A 13,280-nucleotide genomic window follows, 5' to 3' on the forward strand; every position below is an offset into this window, starting at 1 on the left:
AGAATATCGCTAGTGATATTCCGACGCAGGGGAGAAGACTGACAGTTCTCTGCAGTGAGCCTATCTGATAGATTGGCTTACCACCGAGAATCGTGGCAAATCACAGCATGATTCTCCGTTCGTGGACAGGGGCTGCGCTTTCCATAGCAAAGCTATGGAAAGCGTGAACTACGTTACTCGTGGCCGGATTATCGACGCAAATAACGCAATACAAGATCGTCCGTGGACAGGAGCCCTTACTGTCTCCTTACCTCCCAGTGAAATGAATGGGAGTTACATAAAGGGCACCCGCTGTTTGTGTAACTGTCAATCACTTCAATGGGAGTTATGGAAACTGAGTAAGGCTGCTGTCACATCGGCGTTAGGGTCAGTTCGGGGTTTCTGTGTCTCTGTTCTATTTTTGGAGGAGAAAAACTGTAATAAAATGGGGAAAAGCAGATCCTTTTTGTTCCTAATTGATTGCAATAGGTTTTTAAAAAGGGAAAGGCTTTAGTTTCCTTCCGTTCTTTCAGGTTTCCGTTTAGTTTTTTTTTGGGGGGGGGGGGGGGGGGTTGGAATAGCGCAGTCTGATGAGTTATTTTGATATTTTTAAAAAATGGAAGCCTTACGGAATGGAAGCAAACTGAAGCTTTTCCAGAAATCCGTCCGTGTGGAGCCGGCCTAAGGTGTGTTTGTGCTCGCAGCACTTGTCGGCGCATTATGCAGAGAATAGCACCCATTGATGTGAATGGGCTTGTATTTTAGCTTGCGCATTTTGGTTGAGCAAAAAAAGATAGCACATGTTCTATTTTTCTACATATTTGCACACCAAAGGTCCCCCATAGAAGTCAATATGGGGAGGGCGGTGTAAGCAAATACGTGAGCGGTACACAAGGAAATGCATGAATCGCTACGTAATTCCGCTAGGAAAACAGTATACCTGGAACTCATTAGCTAATTCAATCGATGTTGTTTCCCGCATTCGAAAAACAATGCTTCCAGGCAGAAAATGAAATATGACGACTTGAGCGCATAAAAGGCGTGTGCAATTGCACATATGTCCGTGTGAAGCCAGAATAAGGCCGTGTTCACATCGGTGTTCAGGATTTTGTTTTACCGCTCCGTCATGAGAGAAGGAAAATTGAATTCTGGGCCGACCCTATAGAATATAATGGAGTCTGGCGTTTTCCGTAAGGAGCCTCCGGCACAGATGTGACCGCAGCCGTACTGCGAGAGTTATGTAAGTGAAAGTTCTTCCTACCGGGGAATGGAATGTGCTTGCAGCAAGTGGGGAAGAGGCGAGATTTCTGTCATCAGCCTGGAAGGAGCTGCCGGATCCTGTTGGAGTTATTTTCGAGGTTTAATCTTGCTCTTTCCGTGTCATTTAGATGTTACGAGAACGGTTAATATTTAATTTAACTGTTAGTTGTAACCTATTGATTACACCACTGCGTGGGTCCACGTGGATTTGGGAGAGTAGAGTTTCATTTCTCCGTGGGATGACTATTGTAACATGAAACCCTTACTATGGAAAGCTCCAATACATCAAAGAGGAAGAAAGCAAAGAAGGAAAAACTACACGTGGAGCAAGTCGTCAAAATCAGAAACATCGGGTCAGTCAGTTTGTTTAGAGGACAAGAGCTTCTTCAGAGTTTTGGATAGCACACACCATAAACTGTGAAAATAAAATGGCGCAACCATCACCTCCTCCCTAATGCGGCAGCTTATATTGGAACTGATAGCGTAATAAAGCTCATATACCATGTGTGCAAAGCGGTCCAGTGCGGGGCCATACCACACCGGGTGGAGAGAGCAGGACTATACTGCAGAGTTTTACTTCACAGCCAATGATTGCAGGCAGTAAATCAGCTACAGTCCTTGTGTTAAAAAAACAAAAACAAAAAACAATCCCTTCCCTAGAAGTTGTCGGAATGGAATGAAACTTTCTCTGTGTGATTTGTAACGTTGGTATGTGATTACAATATCAGAGCAAAAGGAGAATTTATTGTGGAGAACTGACCCCTTGTACGGAGGCTCTACTACCCTGTTGGTCCGCCGCTAGCTTGGTTACTGGATGTGAAACAGGTGGGCATGGAGGCTCTAGTAGCCTGTTGTACCACCTCTAGCCTGGATACAAGATGTGATACAGGGGACGTGGAGGCTCTAGTACCCCATTGCACTGCTTCTAGCTTGGATACAAGATGTGATATGGGCAGACATGGAGGCTCTAGTGCCCTGTTGTACCACCTCTAGCTTGGATACAAGATGTGATACAGGTGGGCATGGAGGTTCTAGTACCCTGTTGTACTGCCTCTAGCTTGGATACAAGATGTGATACAGGCAGGCATGGAAGCTCTAGTACCCTGTTGTACAGCCTCTAGCTTGGATACAAGATGTGATGCCGCCCGGCATGGAAGCTCTAGTACCCTGTTGTACTGCCTCTAGCCTGGATACAAGATATGATACGGGGAGGCATGGAGCAGACTGTGATTTTTCAATCGCAGGTGGCAACCGCGATTGGTTTCCACTCGTGTGCATGAAGAATCACTTTTCCATAGCATGCTATGGGTGTTATCTGCTGCGGAATATGGAGGCAAACACCTGCTCCTAATTCCGAAATGCAAATCCGCCCGTGTGCATTCACCCAAACACTCTGGTTACAGAATGGTCCAGGTGGTGAGCAGTTAGTCAATACAATGAGCCTTGTGTGGCGCAGAGTGTAAGCTCTCGCCTACGACCTGAAGATTGCAAGTTCAATCCCCATATGATTCAGGTAGCCGGCTCAAGGTTGACTCAGCCCTTCATCCTTCCGAGGTCGGTAAAATGAGAACCCAGCTTTGTGGGTGGTAATAAGTAATAATTACCTGAAAGCGCTGCGGAATAAGTTGGTGCTATACAAATACCAAAATGTATTTTATTTATTTACAACCATCCAGCTTCTTGCATTCCAATCATTTTTTTTGACCGAGTGTATTTACTGTTGTCTTACCAGTGAAATGCCTACATTGATTGGCGTGTTCCTCTAGACCAAGGCATCGGCCACAGATGAGCACTGTCTGTATCATTGTGAGTTGAATGCGATTTCCAGTTTGGATGACCCAGCGAAAACCATTGCATATTGGAAATTCTTGGGAGCACTGGATCTAGAAATGGTTCTGAAATTCCTCAAACCGTTAATGACCGGTATACCATAATAATCTTTATTTGTATAGCGCCAACTAATTCCACAGTGCTTGTATGTAATAAAATAGCTGTATATGAAGGCTTACTCATTGGTATATTACCATGCCCATTACCAGTGAAGAGCTACATGACTTGTCGGAGCATGCGGTGCCTTTAAGTAAATCTATGGGTTTCCTGACATTTATCTCCGAGGATGTTGACTCTTGTTAGCTTATCTATTTTTCTTCCTCATTCAGCAGTTTCTAGTTTAGTTTTAGTCTTCAGTGGAAAAGGAAATGGCCATTATTGAACCTACCATATCCGTTCCCTCACTTTCACTGTATCCAGTGTTTTAAGACAGGAAGTCTATTTTATCCATGACTTTCCCCTCTGATGGCTCACTTTCTACTAGTCTTTGTTCTGCATTCACTGCTGTAATGGATACGGAATAACATGAAGAGTGTGATTGATATGTAGGGCATCGAGTAGTTAGTTCCGGGAGCGCCATTATATTCTCTTGATATTTCATTTTGTTGTATGCAGTAAATGGAATTGGTTAAAGGGGAAGTAAAACCAAGTCTACTTTACCTTTACAGGTGAGTTAAACAGGAATTTCATGCCTGGGAGAGAAGAGGAGTAGAACGTACTTTAGAGGAAGTCAACGTGTCTACTACCTCATCTTCCCTTATCTCATAACTTTTGTTCTAACTGTTGGCCACTTTATTAGAGAGACCATCTAGGAGCATGCTCGACTTCTTTTAGCCATTGGAACCACAGCTTTTCGGCATGACATAGAGTTCAGTAGGTGTCATTCTGCAAAAATATTGGCCCATGTGGGCAGGGGAGCTTTTTTGCTGTTGCTGCAAATTAGAGGGAGGTGCTGACATGCACTGAACAGCTGACAGGAAGGGGTCATCGATTTCATTCTGACCTCCCATCAATACAGTGCAACACAAATCTGGAATGGTCTGACCATGCAATGTTTTTCCACTGCTCAGTGATCCAATTTTTGTGCTCTTTTGGATTCTCTCCTCTTTCTCATAAAGCGCAATGACGGGTCATCTGCTGCTATAGCTCATCTGTGCTAAGGAATAACGCATTGTGCTTTCAGACATGTCCCTGACTGTGCACCAACTGTTCAGCATTTTTTTTTTCTTTTTTACCCCTGAATGATGAGGCCCTTTTGTTTTTTTCCATATTCGTTCCCCTCACCCACCCCCCTTTTAAAAAATCATAACTCTTTTATTTATCCATCGACGTCTCTGTATGAGGGCTTGTTTTTTGCGGGACGAGTTCTATTTTTCAGTGGTGCTATTAAATGTACATAATCTACTGAGAAAACAATTAAAAAAAATTCTAAGTAGTGTAAAATGAAAAAAAAACCAAACATTCCGCAATCTTTTGGTGCGTCTTGTTTATACGGCGCACAAACTGCAACAAAAATGACCTGATAACTTTAGGGCTCCTGCACACTTGCGTTTTTCTTTATCGTTTTTTTTCACGCGATTGTCCATGGGACTTTCTAATGTTAAAAACGCATCGCACAAAAATGGCGAAGCGCCAACTTGCAATGCGCTTCTAACATTAGAAAGTCCCGTTGACAATCGTGCAGAAAAAACGCGAAGGAAAAACGCAAGTGTGCAGGAGCCCTTATTCTATTCTGCCGCCATCTTCTGTGTGTAATAACGTTTTAATTTTTCCGTCAATATAGTTGGGCGAGGGCTCATTTGCATTGGTACCATTTTGGAATACATACACAACTTTTTGATCGCTTTTTATTCCATTTTTTTCTTAGACAGAGGGTGACCAAAAAAAGTGCATTTCTGATGCCATAACATTACAACTTACTGCGATCGGGTAGGCAGCCTATTGAGCCACGCCATGGGGATAGCTTGATAGGCATGCTGCCGACACAGCCCTGGGGCCTTTCAGAAGGCACTCAGCTGCCATTACACCTGCAGGATTGTTTTCTATGATGACTGCCTTCTTTTCTAGTTTCTAGATGTTTTCTGGATTTTTCTTTTTTTTTACTAAAATGATTTTAAAATATTTCATTTTAATCAAGCATATGTTCCATTTTTAGGTGAGATCAGTATCTGTAGATCTCAACACTGACCCATCCCTGCAGATTGACATTCCAGATGCACTAAGCGAGCGCGACAAAGTCAAGTTTACGGTCCATACAAAGGTGAGATTATTGTGAATGGACGGTGGAGTCCTTCTGTGAGATGACATTGGAATGAGTAATAGGGAATTTATGCCATTGCTTTGCAGACCACATTGAACACCTTTCAGAGCCCAGAGTTCTCGGTGACCCGTCAACACGAAGACTTCATCTGGTTACATGATTCACTTATCGAGACGGAGGAGTATGCTGGCATTATTGTGAGTATAGCAGGTTTCTGTCCATCGTAGTTGGCCACAGTACATGTCTTCTAAGTATTTTAATATATTTTATTTTTCATACTCCAGCACTTTTCCTCTTGATTGCGCAGTGTACAGCTTTTTTATCTACAGCTCCCAAGCACTGCATGGTTAGATACTTTGAACATACTATGATGCATTATGAACTTGTAACGGTGTAACGCACAACTACACTTGCCCCATCTTCTGTCTACATTACCTTAAGCAGGGTTCAGATGTCAAAATCGCAGAAAATGGCCATATACCTACCGATACAAGAGGGAAGGTATAAACCCCATATCCCAAACATGCAGACAGCCAAACTGCTTTATGGAGGAGTAACTGCACATATGGAGGGCACTGATGAACAGTAACTCTCACACCTTCCTTATACGGAGGGGGGCTGCTGCTTAGTACTATTCTTGCACAAAAAAAGCATACACAGGGTGCCAGGCCACATAGTACGTGTAGTGCACCATGTAGGTTTGCAACCTATTAATGAAGCTACATTTCAATCCACCGGGCTGTCCTGCACCTCATAGGTGAACCACACTGGCACCCTGGGCTCCCCCAGCGTTCAAGGCCATACTGCATGTCAATGATAAATACCAATAAATAAAAGGTATAGGATAGTATTTTGGCTAAAATACACAAGCTCACAACCCACGTCAAGGGTCCTCGTTTCCTTGTGGGTCCCTACATGAACATTGATCAAAATCACAGAATAGGAAACTACAAACCGACAAAAAGTATTGCATTATGTGGCCATGTACTTACTGATGCCAGAGGGCAGGTAAAAGCATCCCTCAGCATGCAGGCAGCCATACTGCTATATGGAGTAGCCACCACACAGGTGCAAAGTACTGATGAACAGCCACTAACATGCCTGCCTTATGTTATTATTACACCTGCCCTCTTGTATCAGTGGGTTCAGATGACAGAAGTAACCTATTGTCTACAGGATTAGACTACACGGGGTTTACTTCTGTAAACTCGTAGACACATAAAGGTAGGTAGTGTATTTTTAATCAACATTATTTGCAAAGTGTCTCATTTTCTGCTATATCTTGGATGCGCTGAAGCGATGCGCATGTGTGTACAGCTGTACGTGGCTTCCAGATTTTATTTAACGTCAGTTTGTGCTTTTGCCTTCTCTTAGCTACGGCTAAAGTGATTTTCTCTGTAGATAAAACCAGAAAACATAAGCCGAAGGGTAGTGCTCTTACGTTACATTAAAGGAGCACTCTAGGGAACATTTGTAATTTTTTTTCTTGGTGTCTAATTGACATTCGGTGCATAAGTAGGGCACAAGCTAGCTGCTTTATTCGTTAAATATTTGCTCCGTTCCTGTCCCCTGTTCTCCCACATCGCTTCATAGCATCTTCTGGTCAGCTGTAGGATTCTATCTCCATTCCTGTGAGAGCCACAATGTGAGTCCCATGGGATTGGCTAGCAAAATTGACTTCCGTCCAAATAGATGCTGTTGGATTCAGAGGGTCACAAGGAACTGTGGGAGACCAGAATGCAGGCGATCTTTCAAGATTAATATTATTAATATTGACTGCCCTGTATATCAGTTGCTCCCTAAGAAAATTAGATGCCCCATATGCTTTAATCCCTTAGTGACCACCCGTAAGTGGTTTCACATCCTGGGTGTCTGGGCTTTAATCTATAGGGCCGTCATGTTTTTACTGAATCCCCAGGATCTCTGTATCGGTCAGCTCCCTGCGGAGACCATGGAACTGTTATCGGGGCTGTGGTGTGCGCCCACCCCCCCACCTCCGCTTCCCGAATGGATAACACGATCGCATAAAAGTAAAAAAATTTTACTTTTAAGTTTCAGGTTGCTGCAGCTGAAAGTGAGAGTACAATCGTGGCAAAGTGCCGTTTTTGAAATTGTCGCTTTGCTGCATTCATGTGTGAGAGTGGCCCTACTGGAGGCCTCTGCATTTGAATTCCAACGCGATCATCCTCCACGAACCTTCCCCGGCTTCTGCCCATGCACCCGCCGGCAAAATGATCGACACATGCGCAGGAGCCGAAGATGGCCCGGGAAATCTAAAATCTCCTTGCTCCTGGCTACAAACGGTAGCCAAGAACCTGGAGCAGTGCCCGGAGGCTTCTTTGAGCGGTCCCCAGTCACGTGATCACCATTATCCAATGGTATAAAAGGGTAGCGATTAACCTTAGGCCGGTCTCACACGACCAGATAGAAATTACGTATTTCTCATGCATTTGATCTGCACCAATATACAGATCAATCAAATGCATTGGATTACACAATTCCGCTTACATTAGTGGGTCGGAATTACGTAATCCAATCACAGAAAACAGAATGCAGCATGTTCTATTTTACCACAGATATCCATGGCCTAGAGCCCATTCTGTTCTATGGTCGTGGATATACCCACAACCCATGCGCAATTACATTGTATAGGGCTGCGGGTACCTTTGTCATTGCTAGGTGACAGCGTGGGAAATATAGACAAACAAACAGAAAAAAGTTGTCCTGCGCATGATCACCTGTTTGAGTAGACAGTTATGTGCAGTACATTACGCGGCCGTACGCAGGGCCATGGCCGGACTCACAGCTGGGATCTGCTGCAGGCCTCCGCAAGCGGACTCCGCATACTGCCATGTGAGCCCGGCTACCTGTAATACGTAATTTACAAGAAGCCCCGGGAACGCTTGCCTTCATGCAGTTCCAGGAACAGCTTGTTGAGCGCCTTCTGTGTGAGACCGCTGCACCGCAGCAAGATTACGAAGCCTCAGAGCACGATACATTTTACACTCCATCCCTGCCACGGAGGTCAGGAAATGTCCCATAAAAAAAGCATAGGAGGAAGAGGAATACGTAGCTTTATTGGCCCATGTGCCCATCCGAACCAGCCTCCGTAATTCCCCCTGTTTTCGGACATGTCACACAGTTTTACATTATTAGCTTTATCTAAGATTTAGGGAACGCCAAAAGGAGGGGGGAGATTATTTTTAGGGAGTCAATTTTTTTTTTTTCTGCACAAGTGAGCAATGGGGCGCTGGAATTTATTCAGTTGTGCCCTGCAATCCAATGGGTGTTCCCTCCATTATAGGCCTAGCCATGTGTCCTGTAAGCAAATTGGGGCTACAATGTGGGTATTGATGAACGCAGCTAGTGCTATAAAATTTGGGGGGGGGGGGGGGTGTCCCCAATTTTCCCTGCTTAAAACAAAGGAAACTCATGAAAGTGACATTTATGAAAACACTTATTATTTTGCAAATGCTTTCTAATAATTTTTGCAAACAACTGTGGGGTTAGATGCTCAATACACACCTAGATAGACTAAGGGGGTCTAGATTTCAAAATGGGGTCAATTGTGAGGAGCATTCCATCGGTTTGGCACCTTGACTGCTCTACAAGTGGACAATGGGTTTTGGAATTTATTCAGTTGTGCCCTTAAAGCCAATGGGTGTTTCCTCCATTACAGGTCTAGCCATGTGTCCAGTAAGCAGATTAGGGCACAATGGGTATGTTTCAGAACATGGGACAAACTGGGGGGGTTTACATTTTGGGGTGAACGTCTTCATTCATATGTGTGCTGTACAAAAAAAGGTTTTAAATTGACACAATTGCCAAAAAACGTGAATCGTAATTATTTCCTTTTGCTTTGCTTAGACCCATTCAAAAACTGTGCGGTCAAAATACGCAGTACACCCCTAGATGATTTTGTTAAGGTTAGGTAGGGGTTCTCTGTCGTTTTGACTGCTCAAGGGCTCTACAATTGGGCCTAAATCACCTTTGGACAAAATGTCTGCTCTGAAAGCCACCGGCTGCTCCTTTCGGTTTGGACCCCGTTGTGCATCCAGACATAAGATTAGGGCCACAATGGGTATGTTTCTGAACACAGGACAGACAGGAGTATTCATTTTGGGGTACAAGTCCTCATTTTCATGTGCACTATAGAAAAAAAACTTTCTTTAAAATGACATATTTGCAAAAATTAAATTTTATTTTCCATAGTATCCATCCTAACAGCACACACATGGAGGTTGCCTTGCCTGAGCTAGTTGGGACTGGAAGAAGAAAGTTCTTAAGGCCACCTCCCACCATTTATCTCCAGTGTTCTTTCTGTCCCAAATGGACACCGAGGAGAGTGCTCCTAGCTTCCATCCTCAGCACGGAGAAGTCAGTGACCGGAGTTTTTTACTCACTGGGGCGTGGGTAGCCGGCCAGGTCTGTGCGGTCAAGGGCTGTGGCACCATCCAGGAGTCGACACCAGCGATCCGGAGGAGTGTCGGCGGCAGTAGTGGGACCCACGGAAGGAGCAACTACACTCTGCGCGTCAGTCCCGGCATCTAGTGGTGGCCGGCTTCCTGTGAGGTAGCGGTGCCTCGTCGCACACAATGCGGTAGTGGCGGCCGGCTTCCTGTAAGGTAGCAACGCCTGTTCGTGTGCCATGACGCGTGAAACAGACGCTGTTCTCAGTGCCAGAGCTTAGAGAGAATTTTATTTTTTTTTTTACTCACACCAGGAGTCCAGAATCCGACCTGCTCCGGAGAGCACCGGCGGTGGAAAAACTGCAGGCGGTCAGGAGGCCGCGGGATCCACGGCAAATGCTTATGCATTCTTGCGCTTAGGTCCCAGCATCTAGCAGTGGCCAGCTCCAAATGGTGACACGGCGCCGCACTGTGCGCGATGACGTCAAACGTACACTTCAGCAGTGTCAAAGCGATAGATTTGAATGCCTGAGAGTTTTCTTGCAAGATTCAAGCTCTGCATCTCCTCTTAACCCTATCGACATCATGGAGAGAGCAGGGCAAATCTACAACAGTGAGTAGTACACCTGGACAAAAGAACTCATTGCCTATGCTTAAGACATGGTATATGTTGGTAGCAATCACCTGTTAATTCAGGATGAAACTCCATAGCCAAGCCATGGTGAGTAGTTCGCTGGAACATAAAGCCATGTAGTTACGCCAGACCCAGTCCCCTCTTCTCCAAAAGAGCAGAGAAGTTCGAACTGAATACACTTGGAGCTGTTATCCAGTTCTTTAGTAAAACAGTTGTTTTTGTTTTTTCTCTTGGGCTACTAACTTACTAGTTCTTTTCAAACTATACTTATCTTAAAGGCCTTAATCAGTAAATTTCTGAATTTAGTCTGAAATTAGTTCTATTAGATCTACGATTCCCAGAGTTAATCAGGGCAGCGTCAGGTGCACGTTGAACTCAAAGATGCACACTACATATGCCCATCCACCCGGCATACCAAAAAATATTAGATTGTGGTTAAAATGAGTTTGGAATCATTTACTTTCTGCCTGAACTCGGACACCCAAAAATGTTCTCGGGGTATTCCTTGATTCCTCATCGGATTACGCCTTTCCCTCAAACAAAAATGGGGATATTTGGTCACAGGACCACTTGTCTGCAGATAGGCTCCACTCTAGGTCCCTCCAGCAGGAAATCCTGTCAGCAGGAGATAGAGGGCAATTGTCCTTAGACAAAAGCTTAAATGGTCTATCCAGATGGGCTAGTGAGTCTGGTTGGGGAGCACAGGCAACAGATAAGGGACAGTAGGATTCCTGTCCTACTACTATACAGAGCTCAAAGTAGTTTGGGAAATGTCAATTCAAGCTGAAGATATAATTTGTGGAAAACACGTAATAAATGTTTAACAGTGTCTTTATTCAATCCAGACTCTCCATCTTTAAACGTCTATCAGAAGAATATTCTCCTGCACGGAGAGCTAGATGAAATCCTTACCGGCTATTCACCAGAAAGGCTCTCAAACATTATTGCAGATTTTCGGTGTCTGAAGGTTAGATCCAGGGGAATAGTCCCAAAAGTTAGACATACTTGATCTGCTGACATCTCAGTGGGATTACCCTCAGATAGACCTCTTGCATCAAAGACAAATTCAAAATGCTGACCTTTTTTTTCCTTAAATCCAACAGACAATCCCCTGGCACAGAATGCATCTTCACAGGAATGGGACATGGATTTGGATTTTTTTTTCCTTCTCTTAAATTCTTGGATTCCGCATAATATCCAGAACTGCTGGACTGGGGGTTGTATTCATTGCCCAGTGTGGCCAAAAAGCCCTGGTTCCTGTCATTTTCTAGTACAGTCCAAAGTAATACACACTTTCTTAAGCATTAAAGGAACCCTACCTCCAATATATACTCTAGGGTATGGAGGAAATTCCGCAACCGATGCGGAGCAGATGATCCAGATCTCAGCAGCCCAGATCTTACAAGATCTGGGATCTTATTTTAGTGATAGACAGCCTCTATGAATCTCTTTGAGACCCATACATTTGGTGTCGCTGGAAAACCTATCAATCGAAGTAGCCTTGCTGGTAGTTATTATAACTACTGGTCTGAATAGTGAGATACCGGAATTATCCAGTGGAGTTCTACTTAAGTGCTTGACGATAGGATGGTCGTGTGACAAGATCTACCTTTTTTTCCTAAAGTGGTGTCAACGGTCCACATAGAACAGGGACTAATTCTGCCTGCACAGCTTAGACGTCAGACGGGCAGTCCTAACCTATCTAAAAGTCACAAACCTTTTAAAAAATCAGTTAACTTATTCCTTCAATGCCAGCGTCAGATTAGGGGAAAACAAGCATCCAGAGTTTTAATCCATCCAAAGATGGTATGATCAATTCAGGCAGCATATAAAGCCAGAGATCAGCTTCCTCCTGAGGGGTTAAAAGCTCACGCTACATGGGCTCTCGTTTTCTTCATGGGTTGAAGCTGGTGAAGCTCTACAGAGTAGAGTGTAAAATTGCAACGTGGTATAACATCCACACATGTTCTAAGTATTATTCCTTGGATCTCCATTCTGGTAGGGAATTGGCCTTTGGGCGGAAGGTCCTCCAGGCAGTGCCCCCCCCCCGCCCCAATAGGACTTGGTGATTTGGTATTACCTACATGTGTGCTGTCAGGATGGACGCTATGGGAAGACAAGAAATCTTTCTTACCGATAATTCCTTTTCCATGAGTCCATCATGACAGCACATACTTTTCCCACCTTTGAATGATCTATATTGTACATGTGAACATAACATGTTGTTGATATTTTTAGCAACAATAAAAGACTAGGCCACGTATCCGTTATGATGATTGGAAGTCACTGGAGATGAATGGTGGGAGGTGGCTTAAGAACTTTCCTCTTCCTGTCCCGCTGTCAGGCGGGGCAACCTCCACCTCTAAATTGCATTAACTCCTGAAAAAAAAACTGGGGTGAAAATACTCATGACACCCCTCAGTGAATACATTAAAGGGGAATATTTTTTTAAAATGGAGTCATTTGTGGGGGTATCTATCATTCTGCAATCTTGGCTTGGTGTAGGAAAACAAAATATTCCTCAAAATGTTAACAATTAATGTTAAATTTGTACGTCTCCTACATGGTTAAAAATGTTTTTGAAATATGCTTCCAGAATAAAGTAAACAGATGGAAATGCGTATCTTATCAAAAATTTGTACAGTATTTTTGCACATATTTGACATATTGCGGTGCAAAAAATAACATTTTTTTTTCAAAATTTTCCCAATTTTGGTGTTTTTAATAAATATCTACAAATGCTATCGGTCTAGTTTTACCACCTAAATGAAGTACAATATGTTGCGAAAGACAATGTCAGAATTACTTGGACACGTAAAACCTTCACGGAGTTATTCTATGTTAAAGTGACACGTCAGATTTCCAAAATTTGGCCTGGTCAATAAGGGGTCAATATATAGCTGTTTGT

The 13,280-nt window shown here is 43.8% G+C and overlaps 1 protein-coding gene across 1 annotated transcript in view; it reads left to right on the plus strand.

Moving 5' to 3' along the window:
* Positions 1-13,280, plus strand: part of SNX5 (sorting nexin 5) — a 54,639-nt gene that overhangs the window by 14,065 nt on the left and 27,294 nt on the right. Inside the window, exons 2-3 of the mRNA XM_066595781.1 lie at positions 5,225-5,329; positions 5,416-5,526. Of these exons, the coding sequence (XP_066451878.1) occupies positions 5,225-5,329; positions 5,416-5,526 (216 nt within the window). The remainder of the gene's footprint in view (positions 1-5,224; positions 5,330-5,415; positions 5,527-13,280) is intronic.

Source organism: Eleutherodactylus coqui, chromosome 3, assembly GCF_035609145.1.
Source record: "Eleutherodactylus coqui strain aEleCoq1 chromosome 3, aEleCoq1.hap1, whole genome shotgun sequence".
NCBI classification, from domain to species: Eukaryota; Metazoa; Chordata; class Amphibia; order Anura; family Eleutherodactylidae; genus Eleutherodactylus; species Eleutherodactylus coqui.